The sequence below is a fragment of the Stegodyphus dumicola genome, chromosome 9 (assembly GCF_044657685.1).
Source record: "Stegodyphus dumicola isolate Sdum_Otavi_A_Nest chromosome 9, ASM4465768v1".
Taxonomy (NCBI): domain Eukaryota; kingdom Metazoa; phylum Arthropoda; class Arachnida; order Araneae; family Eresidae; genus Stegodyphus; species Stegodyphus dumicola.
This window is the reverse complement of record NC_140776.1, coordinates 56,045,066-56,066,451: the sequence shown is the minus strand read 5'-3', so window position 1 is coordinate 56,066,451 and position 21,386 is coordinate 56,045,066. Positions and strand designations below refer to the sequence as shown.

Below are 21,386 nucleotides of genomic sequence, written 5' to 3'. Positions count from 1 at the left end.
GATGGAAAGTAGTTCTTTGAAAGTTGTAATTCTCTTAGGAATTTCATAAATAGCATCACAAAGATTCAGGTCTATTAACTTTTCTTTTTTGCTTTCATAAGGGTCGAGTAATAATATCCTTTTGATAACAGCATTACTAACTGAGATCATTAGACAAGTAGAGAATTCGTGGGAAAAGTTATATTCCTTGGTGGATTTCTATCATTATGAACTCTGTTCAAGCACTTTGGAGTTTTTCTAATTTTGAATTTCCCCCAATATTACTAAAAAAAGAATGTTTTTTTCTGATTTTATTTAGCTTTGCTTCTCTGTTACTTAGTTGCCTTTTTATTTATGTATTTGTTTTGGTCTAATCTCGAAATAAATTTTTGCCTCCTTTCTTTCTAGCAACTTGATATTCTTAAAATACATTTTTGGGATGACAGTACTATATTTATTGAATTTTTTTCAAAATTAAATATAAATACTTTTTTAATTTAATCTTGGATTTCTTTCACAAATTCTTGCTGGTGAAGCTATTCATTTGGAATACTTTTCCTTCTGACATTTGAATCTGTAGGCCAAAAAACAGTTTTCGCAACTAAAGCTTTCACGGAATTTCGAACAAAATTTGTCGAATTTTGGTGGGTGTTTTCGGTGTTCAAGACTTTTAGCTATCATGCAGTTGCTAGACGAGAATTTTTAAATCAAAGTATTTAATGTCTAATTCCTAGTAGATTACTGATTTCAAGTTATCATGAGATCGGATTTCTAAGTCAAACAAAAATTTAAATAAATTGAATATAATCTTATATATCAGATACAATAGTTTTCTTACATTAAGATGCAGAGATTTTTCTTTCTTTCTTTTTTTCCTTTTCGTATTCTGTAAACTGCTAAGTATAAAATAACATACAACCCACCCACACGCACACACAAACACACACACACACACACACAAAAAAAAAAAAAAAAAAAAAAAAAAAAAAAAAAAAAAAAAACACTTCTGGTTTAAATAAAATGCATGAAATAATATTTTTTTAGTAATCATAATATTCTTGGTCATATATCATTAAATCACCAAAAATAAAAATCGTGCATTTACTAACAACGGCAGGTTTTAAATAGAAATTATCGAAGAGCAATCTAAAGTAGTCGAATATAGACATCCTTATTCAATTCTACAATATTCTTTTAATTCTGCTAATATCCTAATATTATGGAAGCATCAGGATTTTATTTTTAGTCACATAGTATTCAGAGTGTTACGATAGCTCATTGATAAATTTTATTAAAACTGTAATTTAAAATGAGTTTTTAAGTATTTTGTTTTGATATTAAAATATCATTAACGAAGCTGCAAAGACTTTATTTTATAAGAAAAGGACGAGCTTTTAAGACAAGATTGTATGAAACTTTCGTGCAATTTGAGGAAACTAGTTTGACATTGTCACACCAATAATAGCAAGGTATCGGGAATTAAGCTTACTAAAGCCAATATGGTTATACCATATGCAAGACCAAATACCAGATTTAGTCTTTAAAGGCACTGATCTGTGTTCACAAAGCAAGAAGATACTGAAATATTCCAAAATAAAATCAATAAATAAATTTACCTCTAAAAATTTTGAAATAAAATCAATAAGTAACAATAAATACATTGAATTTATTTCCGAAGAAGGTATCAGATATAGTAAACACAGATTTTTGTTAATTAAAAAAAAAAAAAAACTAAACTAATGTACATCACAGAAGGGTGTTATTCATCACACTGGTAGAAAAAGGTTTTGAAAATTATATAAACCATTAGTACAAGTTAATACCTTAGAAGCTGGTTCAAAAAGTTTTTAGAGACCTACCAAATCTTTGAAGTGTTTCTAAAATGATAATCTCTATTCTACCATTTACTTTCCTAATGAATGTCTCTATACAGTTTATGTTAATGTCAGACACACAGGAAGAATATTTTCGCATACTGCATAATTTTAGGTATTTCTTTTGAAATTTACGCACAGTTTCAATACGAAACAGTTTTCTGAACACTTCAATACGAGTTTTTGAGATCACCAGCTTTAAACAAAACATTGCACAGGTCATTCTTGAACACATTTACCATTTTTCAAAGTGAATCCAGGCAATGGGCATTCAAGCGTGCGGCACTTTTTAGAAAACGGATCATAAACCTGATTCTCTTCGCATTTTTTCTCAACAGTTCCAACTTTGTCTCCATCTCTAAAGTTAATATCTAGTAGGATTCCGAAAGACATGGTCGGACTTTTGAATGCCGGAATAACTGTATCATGGCAAGACATGTTTGCCATATTTGTCTGGTAGTTACAGACGGCGCAATGCACATTGCGGTAAGCAGCCTCTGGGAAGTATATGGCTCCCATGTAGCGGTTGCACAATTTCTTTGTTTTTTGATCTCTCCAGTTGGGAGCACAATCTGAAATTAGATTTGGACGGCATTCTTTGACGACGTTTCTCAAAGAGGGTGGAATTTCATAACTCAGGTGGAGATATCTGAATTTCCAGTCAGTTTTGGAATCCCAAGACCATAGTCCCCACAAACCTTTTTCACGAATGTACATCATATTATTGAGGACAAAATCTCTGTTTTCATTGCACACTTTCATGTAATCGTTGAGTGATGAGCAATCCATGACGACTTGCCACATTGTGAGTTCCTTAGGATTTTCTCCATTGCAGATAGCACAGAAGAGAGACTTGTAGGTTTTGAATGACGAAGGATTTGTTACTGGAACATTGTTGAAAGGATCACTCCAGTTCTTCGCATTGTGCTCACAGCGTCTGCGAATAGCTACAGGTCCTTTGTAAGAAGAGGAACAGACATCAATCATAAATACACTTTTCTCCGACAGACCTGCAGATCTACAGGAAGCAGATCTCTCATACTTGCTGCTGATATTCAAGAAAGGAGAATCTATGCAGCAAGTGTCGTAAAGGACACACAAGCTGCTACAGTCACAGTTATGATGGTCAGAATCATCAAGATCTCGGGGCACAGAACACGTGTCTTTCGGGGAACAGGAAGCGTTCCATTTACGAATCTCGTTATAATTATAACCATAAACGGAACACGGACACAGAAAGCAGGCTGCGATTTGCAGAAGGAAAACTTTTGCGAACTTCATGAGTCAGTTCTAATGAGCCATACTGTCTTAATTAATCTGAAAAAGAAAAAGTGTATTAATTTATATAATTATTCTAACAAAGCGTGCAACAAAAATAACGCAATCACTGCGATAAATTACTTTTTCTTTTGAAAAAGAACAAAATCTTCCAAATTATCAATAATAATATTAACACTTAGCTATTTTTATCAGAAAACTGTCTTGGATCCAAAGACTATAAAAAAATAGTTCACACACACAAAAAATAAAGTTTTAAAACTAAAACCAAAGAAAAAATTGGTCAGCACTACTACTTGATAATATAATAATTTAAACAATTAAATTTAGGCTATAGGGCAAACGCCATTATTTTATCAGTTTCTTAGCTGCAAGATGTAAAAGTGGGTTTTGTATATTCTGCCCTAATTCATTTAATCCTGTCACAGAAGCACTTGTGCATTATATCAAAATACGAAAAATGTCAGGGCAATCATACGATTTTTCACATTCATTTAATAATACTGATCATAAATTTGAAATTCAGTATAGCTAGGGAAATCAATTTTGTCTTACTTTTGGAGAATCCTTTTTGTTTTACCATGTAAACATCTAAACAAAACCATGGACAAGATTTTGGAAAGGTCATTCATCTGTCATTGTCTACAAGCCTATGAGAATTTCAAATCTACGGCCATCCAGTCTTTATAACTTTGAATAAGGCTGATTATGAAACTCGTTTTATTGCATCCAATGAAAATTCTCTATAAATACTGATTTTATGTCTAAAATATGATAAAATTCAATGTACGACTTCAGTTCTAATCGAGAGTTTCTCACGCAATGGTTTTCGATAGTTTTCTGCAGCAACGAGAGTTTGTCTTCTGGTTGTTTGATTGATCCACTTGTTAACATTCAGATTTTCATAGCCGGTTACGGAAGTGATCAACTGAATATGGATATGTAAGCAAAGCGAAACATTAAAAAATGCTCCAAATGTTCAATAGATGGTACACGATCTGCTAGCAGAGAAATAAAGATGTGAGATCGTCAAAAAAGGTTCTCTCGATAGTTTTCTGCTTCCCACCTCTTCAAAAATAAAATAATCACAACATACAAGCCTTGCGGGCATTTAAGACCGGAATCATGAACATAGTAGCTACCTCCGCTAATAAGCAACAGACTGGACTTTTCATTTGGTAATTATTAGTAACAACCGAAGTATAAAATTATGAAATTTTGAAATAAAATAACTGACTAAAAGTAGTCTTATAATTCTGCTAAATTTGTATGATACATTAGTTTGATATTTCGATTGTATTAATTAAAATAATGGTTAAGCTGTCGTGATAAAGCAGCTTTTGGGAGGCGACTGAAGCGCTTTGTTGTAAGCAACCTATATCAACTTTGGAAATTAAATTACTTTGCTCATGAAAGTGTACTATAACAAAATATCATGAATTCTCATTGTTTCAAGTATGTTTTTTCTTATAATTTTATCAGAATAATTTGTATTCTGTTTGTGTTTAGAGTAAATATCAAGGTCAGCTTTCCAATAAGTAAATTAGAAGAAAAGGCATCTGCTATATTTCGTTTTTTTATGTGTGAACTAAATAAAATTTCGGATTTAATAGTACTCACGTGTTTATCTAATAATTATAATATTTAACACAAGAATAAGTAGCAGGTGATAAAAATAATAACCCATTTGTAAATATCGCCAGAATTGATTGTTGGATTTGTCAGAATTTCATAATGTGAGCTAAATTTTAATCTTAAAAATTCGATTTGATGTTCTCCAAAATATGTAAAATAAATACGGGATCTCAAAATAATATAATAACCAAAATACTTTACAGTATAAATAAACTATTTCAATACAAAACTATAGCTAATAACCTGAAAACAGTTAGCACTTAAAGTATAAATCTTAATTTTTCCCCTTAATCATATTTTCATATCTGAGCGATATCGTGTTACTAGAATCACAAATAACAGGCCAACGACTTGAAATATGATAAATTGGATTGAGATACAATTAAAATATTTATTTTTTATAAACTATAATTCAAATTTAAGGAATTTTCTCGAAGTAGTTAACATATACATTGATATGTAGCTTATAGAGTTATTGCGTGTGTATAAAAAGTTAAACACAGCAACAAACATACGTTAGCCACATATTTGTTAATGCTGCAAAAGGGAAGAAATGTACATGCAGACATTCGGAAAAATATATTTTTATGACTTTGATTTAATTTTTGCAGAAAATATTGTTATACTGAATGATATAAAGTAATCTTTTAAAATCGGAGAAACAAAATATGTGAACTGAACTTTTACTTCGCTTTTTATCTTCTTTCATGTAGACATAGAGAAAACAATCTAATGTGGACACCGCGTGACTTCCTTGTAAGGCCTATTATACACATTTATTGCTGCACTTCATTTAAATTTATTTCCTCAAAATATTCTAACTTAATGAACTTATTCCTCAAAGCAAGTTGAAAATGATATAAAAAATTGCAAATTTTGAAATTAGATATCCCTTCAATTTTGTTATAAGGGGTCAAACATTTTAGTTTTTCAAAACGAATATAAAACTTCTGCAAATGTAATGGAATAAGTTTAGGAACCAGGAAACTGCATTAAAAATTGTCTTTCATGATTTGTCAATTTTTTTTATTTGAAATTACTTGAATATTTTCATCAAGTGAAGCACTTTCGTAATCGTTAATTATAGGACTGCTACGAACGATTGCGAAAATAAAGTCTGAGGAAGGACTTCTTAAGCCGGGTAAAGGTAGGTGGGTATATACCATATGTATACTTTGGTATCGCCGATTACAGTAAAAACGGGAGATGCACAATTAGATTTTACAACAGTTCCATATATAGAAAGTTTAACGTTCTACGACTAATCGTTTTTGCGTTATGCCAAACACATGCGTACGTACGAAAATATCTATTTTGACTCCGTTTTGAATCCCTTTTACAATCCATTTCAGAATAAAGAGTTCTTTAGTCTGTCCGTACGTACAGACGTCATGCAAAAATAGCCAAAATAGAGTCGGAAATGGTTAAAATGAGTATTTTCATCCAAATCTGATAACCTAATTTTTTTCGAGATTACAATACTTTCTTTACTTAGTATAAGGAAGTAAAAATATTTGAGCAACATAAATGCCTATATAATTTTTATATTACCTACAGAATATTTAATATTAATTCTTAATATTTTTAAATGTAAGAATTCTATAATCTCTATAGAATTACTACATTTAAAATATTAAGCAACACAAATCTCTATAGAACTTTTCTTATTAATGATGTTACAAATAATATTCTGACGCTGATTTACATTATTCCAGCAGAACTTTATTTTTTTAATATGACTATGCCAGTAAGTAAGACAACGCGAATTAAAAATACGAGTTATGCTATCTGAAGTTTTCTCGAACTTTTGAAATTAGTGAAGCAATGATAAAGTTTTCCCGTGTAGCAGGAGAATACATTTGCTTTCAGCACGGTTTTTATAATTACTATGAATGATTTCCACAAAGGGGGCGATAAATGATTCAAAAATTGGTAAAATTCCCTTCTTTAAAAGAAAAAAAATGTAATCGAATGGTTAAACCTATCATTTCGTTACTAAATTACTTTCTTTAATATTAGCTACATTAATATAATATTTTACTTCATGAAGCTTTTGAGCCACCTTTTGCACCAAACTTTTATGAAGTGACAATTATACTCTATCAACTATTAAGGCAACGAAAGTTTCCATAATATAATTAATTGAGAAAAGACGCTGACCAATTAACAAAATTTTTGATAAGACAGGAAATAAGAACCTAGAACACTACATAAAGCACATACTGGCATAAATATGAAATATATGTAGCACCCAAAAAACTTATAATATTTCTAAACCCTGTTTTAATTTATCTTTGATTATGAGACCTCTAACTACATTCAAAAAGCCTCCGCATATCAGTTTCCTTATTAGTAACCAGTCTTCATTTTTAATTAACTGCGTCGATGTTTCTTATTGAGGAGCTAAATATTTGCATTTTCTTGGCATGTAAAATTTCTTTTAATGATAAGTGGCTTTGTTCTTGGCACATAATCATTTTGTAATTTTATCTGCATAAATTAAAAATAAAAGTTATTTGAAGAAAAAAAATAAATACAGTCGTTTTATGTTTTTTAACCAAACACTGAAGACAAGCAGAAAAATATGCCAAAAATACCAAATTTTGAAATAAATACTACGATCAGTGCGATAGTCAAACACTTTCCTAATTGGAAATACACTACGTCTATATCACATGAAAATAAAGGTCCCATAAGTACTTTTATAGATACAGTGTATACGGCGAAGCTTTAATTCACGAAAGTCTTTAATCATAAATAAATCGGTTCCCAAAATATTTGAAAAAAAATTTTTGCTTTAGGGACAGGCATTCACAGAAACTTTCCTCGTAATGTCTAGTCTTCTTTGCTAGCATAAATTGCTTCTAGACCTACTTGAAAGTTTTTGTCGTAAACTTATCGCTAAATAGTAGAAGAATACAACAGGAGAAGGGTATAAAAGACTCTTTTATTGAACTGAATTACTTACAGGTGGCACAATCTTTGTGCTTACAAATCCACCATCCATATGTGGCGATAAAACTAAAAACAATGTTAAACTAAACTAAATTTAAAGATAAGCTAGTTATTCAAGATTACACAAATTGATTTAACGTCGCAGGTTGACTCAGAAGCCTACACCGACATGATATTAAACTTCGGCAGCAAGAAAACGAAGCCGAGATTCAAAGTTCCAACAGCTCGTAGAAATAATAACTTGCGCACTCAAAAGCGAAATTACGCTCTGGCTAACCTGTTCGCTATTTAAGTTTTAAATACACTCTCGTTCACCCTTATACCCTTTCAAGCAGCAATATTTTGTACCTTTAGCTTCTTCACCGTTTTCTGTTTGCGCCTTCAACATTTCTTCGTAAAGATACGGTTAAATTTGATTGAAGTGGCTCTATTTTTCATATGTTTAATATTATATTAAGTATTGTGTATATGTTAATATTGTGTATCTGTTAGATTTGTTGAATTGAATCTGTTTTGCATCACGAACTTAAATACAAGGTACTCATTTCTAATCAGTGATTTGGGATCCGGGAACGGATTAATTCCTTTTATATTAATTTCCATGAGAAAAATTGTTTCAGTTTACGAACATTTCGAATGACTATCTTTAGGAACGAATTAAATTCGTGAAGCAGTATTTTACTGCATACAAATAGAAAACGTACACACACACATACACACGTAGCATGTAAAATATACGCATGTATAGAGCTATACATATATGAATATATAAAGAGAAAAAAATATGTACGAAAATCAAAGTAGTTTAAGGGGATGTATTAAAAAGATAACCATTGATATTAAGTTTTCATAATTGTTAAATTTTCTATTACAAGCAGGAGAAAATTCTAGAAAAGTGAAAAAAAAATTATTGGCAGACAAAAAAAAAAAAAAAAAAAACAAAAAAAAAAAAAAAGAGACAACCGATGCTCTGAAAATTAACTAATACAGTTTGTACCTTTTTATCCAGTAGTAAAATATCCGGCAGCAAAAGATGAGTTCAAATCCTTTCGGGGTCAATGTTATACTTACAAATTCTCTTTCTGAATGTGCGTCCTTCGTTTAATCAACTACTCTTAAAAAGATGTGTTCGGTTTTAAATTCAGTTGGCAGTGACGTAGTGACTGACCTTGACATAAACAATCTCATCACATATCAGGTATTTATTATTAAAATGAAAGATATAGCGGGCCGGAGTGACTGATGTGAAAAACCAAGTATCATCGATCGTAACTTTATCAGTTAAAGAACTATGTAACTGGGTATTTTCCAAAAAGCAAAAAAAAAAAAAAAAAAAAAAAAAAAGTTCTTTATTCTTAAAGCCACCAGTGTAAAATGATAATACAGATTACCACATACATCTCTGCGGTTATGGTTAATAATTAATGAACAAGATCCACTAAGCAAAAATTTCAACAACAGGTGAAAGATCTCCTAGAATTCTTCTTGAAAAAAAGAGACTTTAGCTATTTCAAACTTATTAAATAACAATGCGCCCCCTATTCTTCCAGGCGGTTCTGAGAAATCAAGCATGAATATTTTCGCGTGGTACAAAAATCGTGCAAACGTGCTAAAGGAACACGAGATAATGATTCTGCAATAGATATACTACCTACGCGTGTTTAAATCATTCTCGAAGGAAATCTGCATGTTTGAGTTTCTAACCTGTCTCCACCTACGCCTATAAGCTAACACCATCTAATATTTTACCTAACTCCTTCGAAAATTGCTATTATGAACAAAATCTAACGAAATTCTAAAAACATCTCCTACATTGGCAGTCGTTTAATTTTTTTTTTTTAAATTTAAATGAAGTATTACTTTCTCATGCACAAGAAGCGAAATGTTGCTTCAGAATATCAGAAATTACTTTTCCAATCAACATCTCAAACTACAAACATTACAGCATTTTCTAAATAGAGCATCGTGAGACGCATGAGAAACTAGTATGAAAGACCCACGAAACATCAGCCATAGTAAGTATCTTATTTTAATTCTTTACAGTTCACGATTTGTATATTTCGTTTTCGATCGACTTTTGTATGATTAGAAACACTTTAATGGGTTATATTTTAAAATGCCCATGATCATATGTTACAATGTCTCTCAGATATGTCTTTATTTACATTGTTAGAGGTGTGAAAGTTTTGACACAATAAATATGCACTAAATTCCTGAAATTTTGCTTTCAGCAGGTATAACGCAGATGGTAGTTCTTTAAATAGTTGAATAAATTATTTACGAAAGCTTCCTTTCTTAAGTAGATAGCTGGCAGGTCGTTTTATCTCATTTAAAATCATTTATTTTACTTTTGTTCATTGGAGTAAGTACGTTTTTTGACATCCGAAAAGTTTCAGAAATGGCCGAATCATGGCAAAGAAAAATGCACATGATTATCTTGATATTGACGACAAGAAACTTTACGGTGCATCTGCTAAATCAGTCGTTAAGTTTCAAACTTTTGCAACCTAACCCTAGTTTTGAAACTATGAAGTAAATAATCATAAATGATTTTTTTTTCCTCACTCCGAGAAATTTTTTAATTGAAAGTGACCACTATTTAAGAAAGTGAAACCTTCATCCCCTTTTCCCATATACAAAGAGTGTTTCTGCGCAAAAATCAATGCAAAAAGAAAGAAAGGGAGGGGAAACAAGTGGATTCAGTTTTAAACCTTTATTCAGTAATCCAGCACGTTTTGATTTTTTAAAATTATTAATAGAAAAATGAATATGCGATTTGCTGACAGATATATTTTTGTTGTAAAAGTCATAATTAAAGGAGAGAAACACCAGAATCATGACCTTTTTTCGAGTTCATACGGAATAGAAGATAAGTAAATCTCTGGGTACGAGAATCATTTCATGAATATGGCGGCAGGGAAAGAGGGTTACAAGAAGCTACGATCGCTTTGTCAAAACTGTGAAGTTCCATCAATAACTGCTGGCTATGAACTGCGTTTTTTAGCTTTGTTGTGGACGCTACGCTGATTCAATGCATGGGATAATTTAATAACTTAAATGATAATTCTAGAATGGATTAAGCATATTTTAATTCACAATAATAAAAAAAGACGTTAGGGTTACAACATCAAAGCGAACTCTTTTTTTTTTTTTTTTTTTTTTTGTTTATATTGTTTCTTGTTGCCAATCTAGAGAAACTAAACTTCGCATCAACAAAATAATATTATGCATAGAGGGAGCTGCTACAGCTTAAGAGTATAAATCGGGTGCGGAAGCTGTGCTGTTATTCATTTGCTCGTTTTTATCGAATTCAGCGTCACCTAAAATCGCTATCAAACTAGAAGACACATTCTCGTAATTTCTTATCAAAAGGAATACTTTTAGCAGGGTTTCTGGGTTATCTCTGTCTTGATTCTAATTGGCTAAATTATCCGCAGCAAGCAATATTTTAGACCGTAGAGTACAACCTTTCGCTTTGGAAGTGAAGTTCTAGAAAAAGTTGCCTTTTGTAACTCACATGCTGCAGCCTTACAACAGCTTAACTTGCCTCCGGTTTAGCATTTGCTGTTCTGATCTACAATTAACAATTTTTCTCCTCTTATGGACTCGGTTTGATATTTAAATGGAAATGAAAAACCTCAGTCACACATATATATTGCATTTACGAAATCCATAATTACCTTATGCTATTAAGTTAATTTTTATATAATCTTACATAGATTCCGCATTAGGTATTTAGGAATGCAGTTGATTCTAAACCTATTTTAGCATAATTGTTATAATAATAATATAATATAACAATTATGCTATATTACATATATATATAATTGTTATATTATATAATTAAATATAAGCACCCACATATTTTCCGTTTTGTAAGTGAATGAGCCCAATCATAAATCAGACTTTTTTAAATCAATGGTTTTACCGTGGAAACTCATTAATTTAATGTCCATAATAATTTAAATGTTCGATTTGAAAGATTACTACAAGAAAATATACAAAATAATAATACAACACGACATTGAACACGAAGGGAAAACGAAAAATTAATTTAAAGAGAATAATAATTAAAATTCAGATCATGTTATTTATTCTCTGAGACAGTTGATTTTATCTCATTGTGGTTAAGGAGAAAGTGACATTTAGAGAACAAAATAAACAGAATTTTAGTGATTATTTTCTTTAAAATAATTTTTCCTATTCCTCTCACGCCATCCATTTTATCACATTGTGATTTCCTAACACTTGTTTCAACAAACGCTGCTTGTCTGGTATTTTTCATTACGAAACAACATCAACAAGACTGTTTGAGGATGATAGTTTCTCGCAGGTTCAAGCAAATTTAACTCTCTTTGCGAGCTGTACAGTTAACATGATATAAAGCGTACTTTAGATAAAAATACAGGTTTATCAACTGTTTTTTATTTCTGATTCTGTAAAATTTGCTTACTTCAGGCTTTAAAAGCAGAACTTGTGTGAGTATGTTAAACAATGCGACATATTCGCCACATGATGTGCTTTATGTGCAAATTTCTTACAGACATTAAAAATCGAATTACTCTGAAATGAGAGTAATAATTTAATGTTTGACGTCCGTTAATTTTAAATTTGTTAATCAATGAAGTAAATATACAATATATTTCAATTTCCGATAAAACCTTGACAAAGATCTTACTTTGTATCTGGCAATGGTTTAATAATGCAATGCTTCGGGCTAAGAGGCGGAGGAATTTTATACATAAATCTGAAAGTCATTTATATATTCAGTGTAGAGCAGAAAAGCTGTCGTTATAAATGTTATTACTGGTAAATTAAGTAAATGTTATTACTGGAAAAGAGTTGTTTCTAATTTCTTCTAAATTTTAGTGAGTCTTTCTGGTTTAAGTAAGGGAACCGAGTAATGTATTTCAAATTTTAATATTATGCCAAGGGGACAGCTTGTCATGGACGGAGAGACGAGAAACATCAGAAGACATCACACTATTTCTCATAGTCAATTGCAGTGGAAGGTTGGAGTGTGCGACAACATAGAAACGAGGTCTGTGACAAAAGTGCAGAGTAATTTAACAAGAATGTTCAGTGTCGATTGGTTAAGTCACTTGCCATCTTAGAATATCATATTGGCTTTAGTGAAGAAGTTTTAAGAAACTAGTAGTGTATTTGAGAAGAAAGAGCTGCGGATGTCAAAGGTCCTGTATATATGTTAGGTTATTTAATTACGGCAAAGCCTCGAAAGCTATTTGCCTAAGGGGAGGGATGCCTTCGTGGAGGACTTTCTAAGGAAAATTGTCTCGTATACACGTTAAACATGGGGAAAACCATGAAAACACCCATGCAGCCAGCCCGTTCGCGGAATTCGAACCTCGGACCGAACTACCAGTGTTCAGCGACTTTACCGCTCGGCCGCCGGTGGACCCTGTATATATGTAGTAAAGGAAGTTTTTCAAAATAATCCTTACGCCCAGCTTTTCAGCATTTTCCCGTTTTAGAAAAGAGTAAGAAAAGTTCATTTTTAGACCTCATAGACATCAAATTTTACATGCAAATTCTAGTTTGTTCAAAAACTGAAAATCTGTGACAAAGAAGCACGAATTTTAAAACAAAAATTGCTGATGAGCGACGAAGCGCATTTTCATTTCATAAACAAACAGAGCATGTAATAGCGGTCACCAGTGAATCTCTAGCAATTTAGGCTAGTGATGCATATCACACTAGCCTAAATGTCGTTACATTAGCCGAAAGTGACGATTTGATGTATGTGGAGTAGATATACCTTCAGAAATGTAGGCTTATTTATTTTTAGTATTTAGTAGTGGAACATATGAATGATTTGCTTACAATATAAAATTCATTTTTTTCTGAAAAGTAACAAACTGACACAAAACAACATTCCAATCGTAGATTGCTAACGCATAGAAAATTAAGCCGCTCAAATGTTTTTCATATTTTCTAGATAAAATTATGTTTGCTTTTCCATCATAAATGTACAATCTTCGATCATTAGCTAATTGTTTTTCAGTCAATAATTTGCTTAGATTAATCTAACTGAATCTAATTAAAATGATTAAATTAATTAATAATATTAAATTGTATTTATTTGCAAAATATGGAAAAGAAATACATATTTGAAAGGCCTGAGTTTCAGCAAAGTCCAAAATTTAGTTCTACAAGCAATAAATTATGTAACATTTTTCTGTTACTCTAACTTAAATTAAAATCAGGTCTATGAATAAATGTGCTTTTTATTTCAGTAAATTGGCAGCATTTCGAAATGATGCTATGAAACAAAATTTCATTAACTGAGTAGTGTGTTTTAGTTTAACACAAACTAAAGGTATTGAACTTCTATCCTTTATCAAGAGCTATATTTATTTTCTATAGAGTTTCAATAAAATGGTTAAGGAGTGTTTTGAGAAAATAAGATGACATTTGTGTTTATATATAATTACAAGGAAATATATATATATATATATATCTTGCATAAATGTATAAATGCTATATTCAAATGTAGAGTGGTTAAGACCGCTGAATAATGATAGTTCGATGGCGGTCCACACCCAAAAGAAAAGGCTGGCTGTATGATTGGCGTTTCCCATATGTAACGTAAATACGAACAAAGTTTTTCTAATAGTTAGAAGGAAAATATGCATATTGTAATATTTATATTGACGGAACTGTTTTAATATCAGTTAACAATACACAGATATTATTATCTGTTAACATAATGAGTTGTTTTTCAAGGTCAACTTGCATGAATAAAAGATCTAATGAGAGGCAAAAGTAGTTGGTTATTCTCAAACCCTTTTTTATGTACGAGGATCACTCTGGAATTTTTGAGATATGCATAGGTTTTTAAAGTTATACTGATGAAATATTAGGAGTGTTTAAAGTGATCTTCTCCAGCATCAGTGTACTTCTGTAGGCGAATTTCGAAAAGATCAAATGCATCAAGACATTCATTTCTTGGAATCGATGAAAAAAATGTATTTATAGCCTCATCAATCTCATCTTTGTAATGAAAATGACGTCTGCGTCAAGTTATTTTTTAAATTAAAAACATAGCCAAGAGTCACTCATAGCCATATCGTATGAATAAGATGGATGTTCTATCACTTTGATGTGTTTATGCTCAAAAAATTCTACTGTTAATCTTGCTTAATGAGAAGATGCATTGCCATGGTGGAGAATGAGTCCTCTAACATTCACTTCTTGAAATAATTTTAGAAGACACTTAGTGGTGTACCAGTTAGCTGTGACTGTCTTCTGTCCTTCCAGCTTGATGGCTTTGACCAGACCTGTACTTTGTGAAGAAAATGGTATACATTACGTTTTTCATGGCACGTTTTCTTTTTTACCACTGTGGCACTGTGGGCGCGGGATCATTTTCAAAGACCCATACTTTACTTTCTTGACGTGTTGGAAAGTCATAAAATGGTGCGCTTCACCATCAGTTGCGATTTTAGAAATAATTCGGTGGTCACCGCCTTTAAGTAATTTAAGGTTTTTTTTTACTGATTTTGACACACTCCTCTATTGTCGCTGCGTTAAATAATGGGGACCCAACGACCAACTATTTTTTTTTCCTATACAATTCTTCATGGATAATTTTATATATGGCAGCGGATCCAATGTTACGATTCTTCTGTATCATTTGATAGGTGCAGCGATTATCATCGATTAATATATTCCGTATGGCAGACCCATTATCCGAGATTACTGCTAACAGCGGCCTCTTGTATCTGTGTGCGTTTTTTTTCCTGAGAAGAGTTGTGATCTCTGTGAAATTCTGTAAAACAATTTAACACAGTATCACGAGATGGACCTCATTTCCTAATGCTGTTTGTAGACGTTGAACGTATTCTTTGTTTAATCCCACTTTAAAATTATAGGAAATCTCATAGCGCGATTATGTTCTCGCGTGAACTCCATCTTTCCTTCTACCTAAAATTTATTCTACTCTAAACTACTTGCGATTGGCCAATAAGAAACAGTCTGTTAGGCTAAAATAGTTCACATTTTCAAATCTAACAGTTAATATTTTTTCTGCCACTGAGCGTATATAAAAAATTACAAAGTGACCTACGTATATTTTTAACTACAGTTAAAAATATTATTTTCCACCTATTATGGTGAACGTAAGGCAAATCAGTTTTAATTTTTGTAATTGAATTAACCTATTTTCGATCGATTTAGGAAGCCTATAATTAAAAATATAATTCTAAATTTCTGCCAGTTATTCCCTTTCTTTTATCTTTAAAATTAGAATTTACAAGAGATATTAAGTACAGTTTTAGTCTAAATAGGTTGTGTTTCTTTGCATCGCACTTCAGGAAATATTAGTTATAATACTGCTAATTATTTAGATGATAATTATTACATCGCGGTGCAGGGAATATTAGTTATACTTATACTATATTGCAGGAAATAGATGGGAATTGTTTTAATTATAAATATTAAATATTAGGATACTGAATATTAAGATCTACCTAACACATTTTGTTAATTGATTACATTTCAGTGCAGATAAACCTAAAATTATTTCAATATATTTCAAAGATGTCTGTATTTCACATTGTATATTTCAGATAAAGCTATAGAAATCAAAATGTAGTTCGAAATTTTGATAAGAATTTGAAATTTTCTTTGATACTGCATTTAGTTGCATTTCTTAAAATTTCACAAAATTGCATTTCTTAAAATTTGATACTGATTTCATTTTCTATTTTCTAAAATTTCAAACTATTAAAAGTAGAATTCGAGGGACTCAATCTTCAATTGTTCTTCCAATTTGTGCCACCAGGGGCTCCCGATGCAAGTACTAGAATTTCAAAAGTAACCGTAAAAATTAAGTAAAATGAATATTAAAAAATGTTGTGATACAATGAGTTGAAATTCTGTTCAGTAACAAGTATTTCTTAAAATTACTGGAGTGTTTAAAATGTATTTGACTCGCAACTAAGCTGAAAGAAAACCTAAATAATCTAGTTCCTCTTGTTAATTGAGATGTTGCAAGTATTTACAATTATTAGTTGGATGCATTAAAAAACACGTAGTGCATCGATATACTGTTCTTAAATATAAGAATATTATTTTTCTTGGTTCATAATGATTATTGACTTAGCAAATGTAGTATGTATTATTATTTTTATTTCTAAATACTAGGTATATTATTATACTATACATATATATTATTAAAAATAAAGCAAGGAGCAATCATTATTTTAAAAATAATTAAAGATCCTACATCGCACCGAATGGCAATGCTTTAAAAATTGGCTGTTTTCCAGATAGCTTAGAAAATAACAAAAAGGTTTAAATTTTCCACTTACCAATCTTGTGGACGATAAATGCATGGCAATGTAAGAATTAAGGGCCAAAAAATATTGTAAAGTCTCCCAAAAGGTAGTCATAATGTCAATAGTATGTATGCATGAAATTAGTTGTGGTGGCTCTTTTAAGAGAATCGTTATGGAGACTTAACGCCTAAAAATTTTAGTTTTACATAAAAAATAAATAAATAATTTAAATAATAAATTTCAAGAGAATTATTTACTTTTTCTAATTTTGATTGTAATAAAGGAAATATTATTTTCTTTGAAATATAGACATTCCATACCTTTTGATAGAATAATTATTTATAATCAAAATTCGTATACTCGATGCATATTCCGGTATTATGACCTAAATTATCACGTTTTTCAATAGTACCTAAATGTTAAACTTTGATTCCTTTTATTGAACCTGAATTATATGTTATTAAGACTTCATGCGCATTTGTGACTATGTACACTATGCTCTTAGTTTCGCAGGAAGAAAAATAGTACATTTTAAAGGTAACAGATAGATTAAGCTCGCAGACTGACCATCATATTTTATCGAAAGCATGGAACATCTATCTATATATAATGCACATATTCTAAATTTTATTAATGTGAAATTTAATTAATCGCTGACAATATCAGTTTCAAATTAGACACTTTCAACTGCATGTATTATTTATTCGGTACAGAAACAACATATATTTGCATTAAAAATACAGTTTCATAATAATTTAAACAAAGAGTAACGAGTTTCATAAAGCAACTGTTTTAATTAAGTTATTTTAATTTAAAATAACCAATGATTAAAATGAAATTATTTTTAAGCATGGTTAAGTAATTTATTATAAATTCGCAATGAGTTAATAAGCGCATAATTCCACTTGATAATTTTATTTTATTACATAATAAACCAATTCAGTGTTGGTTTGAAATATATATTAACCATATGCTAGCCAATTAACTAGTCGTGAATGCTTGTAAAATAATTATTTTAATCCGTTATTTTTCGGAGTTTGCGAACACTTCTAATTTCCTTTATATATTTTTTAGAATTCCCTTTAATTAAAAACTGGTTGAAAAAGCAACCTTAATTTGGCGTAGATTTTAAATAAATTTTATTGATATCGAAGGAGATTAGACAGGAATCAGGTCCCTCTTCTTCAGGAGCAAAAACAATTTAATTATTAATTTCCCAAAACCTTTTCTTACTTGCTTAAAATCGCTTAAGAAAATGATAATGTTTTACCCAAAACCTACGTGGAATTAAAATTGCTTTTTTGCGTAATATTCAGATTTACATTAGGTGGTTCATTTCAGGTTCTCTCGTAGATAATCATTCATCAAAAATCTAGAAATTAAATTGAAAATTCAAAGTGAAACTTTTCGGTAACTATTTTACAATACTCTTGCAACGAGATTTATAAATATACAGTTCCAGATGAAATTTTTAGTGAAAAAAAAACATGTAAGATAGATGTAGACAATTTAAAATACAAATAATCCACATAAAAAGCTAAATAGAGCATTATTTTCCTTCCTAAGTTGTATTTGCTGCTGTCCGTATTTAATAAAATAAGAAATATAAAATTATTATTAAATTTATAATATTATACAGGTAAAAGGTATTCATTCTACAAACTTTCTCTTCATTAAATATTCTGCTAAAAACAAAATTGAAACATCATCTATAATACACAGGAATAATAATAAAAAATTGTGCATATTACCTTCGAAATAATTCCCAGAACGCAGCACGTTTATAAGCACAAAATCTCAGAAATTATTAGGTTAAAATTTCACGCTTCGTTCGCTTTGTTTATACTTTAAAAACTTCTGACAGTTAAGAAATCTATCTGTTGCCATCCGCTTTCAGGTTAAAACTGGAAAGAAGTTACTTGTTCCGTGCTCTCAGGGCCTAACGACGGTTCTCAACATGTTTTTCCGAGCGTAATGACCTTCAGGTAGGATAATTTTTAATTTATTTTTTTTTTCCTTCTCTGCCTTTTCAGCTTCACTCATTGTAAATCTGCACGTGTTTGAAATGAAATATGTTCACAACATTTTGGAGGTTGGTAAAATGAGCCGGAGGAAATTATTTCGAACAGGTCATATGAGAGAAGAAAGTCCAAACCGTTTTTATTTCAGAAAGTGGTTTTGAAAAGGATGACATTTATTACCTATTATTACTTTTGCTTTTATTATCATTATGTTGCTGCAAAAAAAACTGAGAAATATTTCCTCAAACGTGTTTGAAAACATAACATGAGTCAGCTGTAGTTTAGTTATTCAATCGCTTCCTGCTTTTGGATATAAAATGTATAAAAAAGGGAAAGGAAAAAAGAGAACCTGAAAGATTTCAAATTTTATATTACGCTAGGGCGTTTTTTAACGTTTTGTGTGCTACCTTTATTTGTTAAATAGCATATTCTTCGCACTTAAATCATAAAATTCAATTCAACAGCAATATCATAAAATATTTAAAAGAGCATATTTTTAGAGTTTCCGATACACAGTCTCGCGCGCTGGAGATAGAATGCTTTTTTTTCTGTACAGTGTTGTCATTGTTCCCTTTCAAATCGTTGAGTTTCTTAACCGAAACTCATAAATGCTTTTCAAAATATGAAATAGATTTTAAAACAAATTCCAAATTTGGGCTTCCAGATGCCCATATTTGGGTAAAGATGATACGTTATTCAAAATTGGATGGCTCTAGGTACCATTATTTTACCACAATGCGAGAAACATACATACATTTATGCAGATTCTTATTTATTTAATGGGCCACCAGCGGCCGAGCGGTAAAGTCGCTGAACACAGGTAGTTCGGTCCGAGGTTCGAATCCCGCGAACGGGCTGGCTGCATGGGTGTTTTCGTGGTTTTCCCCATGTGTAACGTGTATACGAGCCAGTTTCCCTTAGAAAGTCCTCCACGAAAGCCTCCCTTCCCCTAGGCAGATAGCCCTAGAGTGCTTTGCCATAATTAAATACACCACATCATTATTTAATTGCAGTGAAAATTGATTCACCGTTTATATCGAATTAACGCCAAATGCCAAAAGAAATTAATAGCCCTTCTGGGCAAATTGCCCGTTTGAGATAAAAATAATTTTGTTTAAAAAAATTTTTAGTACTTTCTACTGCTAGAAAAACAGTTTCGCTAGCTTTTCCTCTTAATTAACTTGAGATTCAAAGTAATTATTCAGTTTCGTATCTTCTCATTGAAATACACTAGAGTACCCCGATTATCCGAGGTAATACCTATGTCCACGGTTAATCCCCAAATTACAGTTAATTTGACAGGAGTTAACACAGGATACATAAATAACCCATATTGTAATTATATTAAAATATTATTAAAAATAAAAAAATATTATTATTAATTTGCCTGAATTTTTAAGCAGTTTAGTTTGGAGAATAATTTCCTTTTGTTATGTATGTCCAATTAGCGTTTTAAAGAAAATAACACGCTTTAAAGCAGAAAGAGTAATGTTTTTGTTTATTTTACTCTTGCAGTTCCATAGGAATCAAACGGAAATGGAAGATTAATATCTGTACACTTGGTTTATTTTTACGCTGGAGCAATTTATTTTTAACGGATGATTTGACAATGTTTATATATTCCAGATTATATACAATCAAGATACCTGGCTTGCAGATCAAAACAATACTTAAGTACTGCCACGTCATCAGTTCTCATTGCTGTTATCTTACACATTATCTTATCTTTGCTGTATTCCCTGTCTTTAAAAAAAATCTTTATTTTGTTAAGTTTCTGATGGAGGAATTTGTCCATGGACAAGCGTAACTTCTTAAACAAGGCTTGATTAATCCGCCTTGGATTGACCGGATGTTAACTACAGTTTCTTTTACGCTGAAATTTTATTTTTATCCAGATATCCCTTGTATATTTTTTTTTGGGGGGAGTTAATCTTTTTTTCCAGTGAGGATCATAGGAGAAGGATTTTAAGATCAACCTCATTTATGTCTAACTGTAAAAAGGAACTTATTACTTGCTATAAATTAAATATTCATAGATAAAAATTTTATAAAAGTTAACTCTATAAATAAATGCATCTAATTTCATAATCGATTAATGTAAACTTTTGATTTTCAAACATGCAAAAATTAATGAAGATTGTTTTTTTATGTTTCTACCTTACATTTTCTCTTTTTAAAAGAGTGAAATGATTACAGTGAGTATCTCTCTAGTGAGTTATTTCAAAATTAATCCGTGTCATATGATTCTTATGAAATGTAGTTTGATGCACGAACTCACATGATGGAAAAAGTGAAAAGGAAATCTTTTATCTAATAATAATCATATTGAAACTTTTATAAACCAT

At 30.8% G+C, this 21,386-nt stretch overlaps 1 protein-coding gene across 2 annotated transcripts; it reads right to left on the bottom strand.

Annotated features, from left to right (window-relative positions):
* Positions 1 to 1,625: 1,625 nt before the first annotated feature.
* Positions 1,626 to 18,968, bottom strand: LOC118191525 (uncharacterized). 2 transcript variants are annotated; one of them, XM_035362328.2, is made up of 2 exons: positions 18,772 to 18,968; positions 1,626 to 3,170 (listed from the first exon to the last, which is right to left on the bottom strand). In XM_035362328.2, exon 2 carries the CDS (start codon positions 3,132 to 3,134, stop codon positions 2,073 to 2,075), a length of 1,062 nt encoding a protein of 353 aa, XP_035218219.1. In that variant the 5' UTR covers positions 3,135 to 3,170; positions 18,772 to 18,968; the 3' UTR covers positions 1,626 to 2,072. The 2 variants fall into 2 exon arrangements, with proteins under 2 accessions (XP_035218219.1, XP_035218220.1); XM_035362329.2 differs by lacking the exon at positions 18,772 to 18,968 and adding an exon at positions 8,719 to 8,857.
* Positions 18,969 to 21,386: the final 2,418 nt, after the last annotated feature.